The sequence below is a fragment of the Pteropus medius genome, unplaced genomic scaffold (genome assembly GCF_902729225.1).
Source record: "Pteropus medius unplaced genomic scaffold, Ma_sr-lr_union100, whole genome shotgun sequence".
Taxonomy (NCBI): domain Eukaryota; kingdom Metazoa; phylum Chordata; class Mammalia; order Chiroptera; family Pteropodidae; genus Pteropus; species Pteropus medius.
Window position 1 is genome coordinate 2,475,563 of NW_024355990.1, and position 2,388 is coordinate 2,477,950.

At 63.5% G+C, this 2,388-nt stretch overlaps 2 protein-coding genes across 2 annotated transcripts in view; one reads left to right on the forward strand and one right to left on the reverse strand.

Annotated features, from left to right (window-relative positions):
- Positions 1 to 1,738, forward strand: part of RBFOX3 (RNA binding fox-1 homolog 3) — a 307,062-nt gene extending 305,324 nt beyond the window's left edge. The window contains exon 15 of the mRNA XM_039859861.1: positions 1,661 to 1,738. Coding sequence (XP_039715795.1) covers positions 1,661 to 1,738 — 78 coding nt within the window. The remainder of the gene's footprint in view (positions 1 to 1,660) is intronic.
- A 401-nt stretch (positions 1,739 to 2,139) lies between these two features.
- The window catches only part of ENGASE (endo-beta-N-acetylglucosaminidase), a 9,558-nt gene continuing 9,309 nt past the window's right edge, over positions 2,140 to 2,388 (reverse strand). Inside the window, exon 11 of the mRNA XM_039859863.1 lies at positions 2,140 to 2,155. Coding sequence (XP_039715797.1) covers positions 2,140 to 2,155 — 16 coding nt within the window. The remainder of the gene's footprint in view (positions 2,156 to 2,388) is intronic.

Here is a 2,388-nt window from a genome sequence, read left to right on the forward strand (position 1 = left end):
AGGGAAGGCCCGCCTCATGCTGCCCGCCAGGCCAGGCTGGGAGTCAGCCTGGTGCTGCGGGTCCCGAGGGCCAGGCCGGAGCAGGGAGGGCAGGGCCGGGGGCGGCCTGGGCTGGGGGGCCGCAGACAGCAGGCACAGCGAGCGGCTCTGGCCAGGCGGGGGTGGCTGGCGTCGGGGCAGCTGCAGACAGTAAGGGGACCCCCGGGCCCCCGACGTGGCCCCGCCACCGTCTGACGACTCCGAAGAGAGGATGTCTCACTTTATACTCCGCACCGCGCACGCTCCTCGAGCGAGTCCCCTTTTCTATTTGGTGTACATAGCCCCGCCCCGCCGGCCGTCCTCTGTACAAAGCCCCCGCCGTGCTGGGCCCTTTCCTGCAGCAGCTCCACCCCTGGCCCCCCGGACTGCAGCCAGGCCCCCCGCTTCCTTTCTTACCATTCCGTATGCTTCCGAGGTGTGACCATTTGAATCAGCAGTATTAAGATTATTAATAAAGGTTTCTTTCTTCAAACCAGGACAATCCTTTCTGGTTTGGCAGCTCCGGGGCACAGAGGGTGGCGGGCACCAGAAGACTGGCAGCTTGTCCCAGGATGCAGCCAGCTCTTGCTGGAGCCAAGTGGCCCGAGGGCATCCCCTCCTCCAGACTGCCTCCCCCAGCGGCCAGGGACAGGCCGGCGGCGGCAGAGCTGGGGCCGTTTCCGCTGGTGCTGGGGAGAGCGGGGTGGACCTGAGGTCTCGCCCCAAGGAGCCGCTTCGGGGTACACCCACTGCTCCAGGCTGGCTTGGAGGAGGGGCCCCCCTCCCAGCACCCCCAAAGAGGCGGGAGAACCAGGAAGGGAAGCAGCGCGCTCCAAACCAGGAGCTTAACGCTTCGGGCCGAGGGGCTGGGACGGGGCCAGGCTCTGACACCGAACCCACGACGCGTCTCACCAAGACTGGAGTTCATTTCTCACGGCGTCGGGTAATTTATTTGAGAGCAATTACAGCCACCGGAGGGGCACAGGCTTAAAGGCCGACATATTAATTTTCCTGCACACGAGCCCAGGCCGTTGGTGGGAGCAGGGCTGTGGGCTTGCGCCGCACCATGCTCTGCCAAACCCCCTTCCTTCTAATTGCTTGCTCACCAGACTGTGAAAAACTAATTGCCGCTATAAATTTTCCCTCCTTCTCTGCATAAAATATTCGGGGGAACCAGCCTTTTTTACAAAGGGCAGCAGCCGTTATGGCTGTGCCACCCGCTCGTGGGCACCCAGCCCCGTCCACCCCCACCAGCTCCTACCTCTGGGGACTCAGGGAGCCCCACCCCAGGTCCCCTGGTTCAAAGTGGGACAGGCTCAAAGCACTCCGGGAACTGTCAGGACAGGAAAGTCACAGCTGCAGGGGCAGCCAGCCGCTCCTGCGCAAGACCCGGTTCAGAGCCAGCGGGGGCCTGGCCCGGCCTGCAGGAGCCTGTTCCCGAACTGGGACGAGTCGGCCGGGCCACACCCGTGGGACATGAAGAGTCCACTGCTTCCAGTTAGGAAGACATGGCACCACCGAGGGTTTCTGTGCCTGCTGAGAAAGCAGCGTGGGCACCAGCAAGGCAGAGAAGGTGGGGGTGGGGGGCATGGGGAGGCGGTGTGGCTGCCCTGCCACCTGGTGGCGTCTCCCCTCACTACAGCGTAAAGTTGAGTGCGCTGCCCCCCCGCCCCCGCCCCGCTGGGGCACGCGGCAGCTGGGCGGTCACCCCGTGTCCTAGCCCTTAGCTCCACATCCAGCAGCACAGGCAGAGAAAAAGAGGAACAAGAAAGTAACCCCATCATTGGCCTAGGGCGAGACCCCAAGACGGGGAACTGAGGCCTTTGACCCTGCCGCATCAAAGGGTCAGAACAGACCCTTCTCGGACCCTGGAGAGAAGCAGGATTACCCAAGATCGAGAGACCCCCCACCCCAGGGAACCACCATGGTGGCCCAGCTGTCAACCAGGGAGCTGTGTGGCTGGAGAAGCCGTGTCCGGCTAACTTAGCCCCTCTTCTCCCTGTGCAGAGAGGCACTGGCCGGCCTCAGCCATACGCAGAGGGGACAAAGAGGAACGAGGGGAGGGGTCTGCAGTGGAGAGGGCTGCTGCCCCGACACACCTGGACGCAGCCCTGCAGACACCTACCCGAGGCGCTTGCTGTGGGAGACACTGGGAGGGTGGGTGTGAAGGAACAGCCGGCCCAGAGCCCCCACACGAAGGCTGCACCCCTCAGAATCCAGAGCCCCGCTCCGGGGCCTGCCTGCCACACTGAAGCTGGCTTCCAACTACTCTGCTGCGGGGAAGAGGCCACTATTCCAACCTATTAAGAAATACCCTGTGTGGAGTTTTCTGGACTAAGCGTGCCCAAACCCTTTCCCAGTTCACTGGGA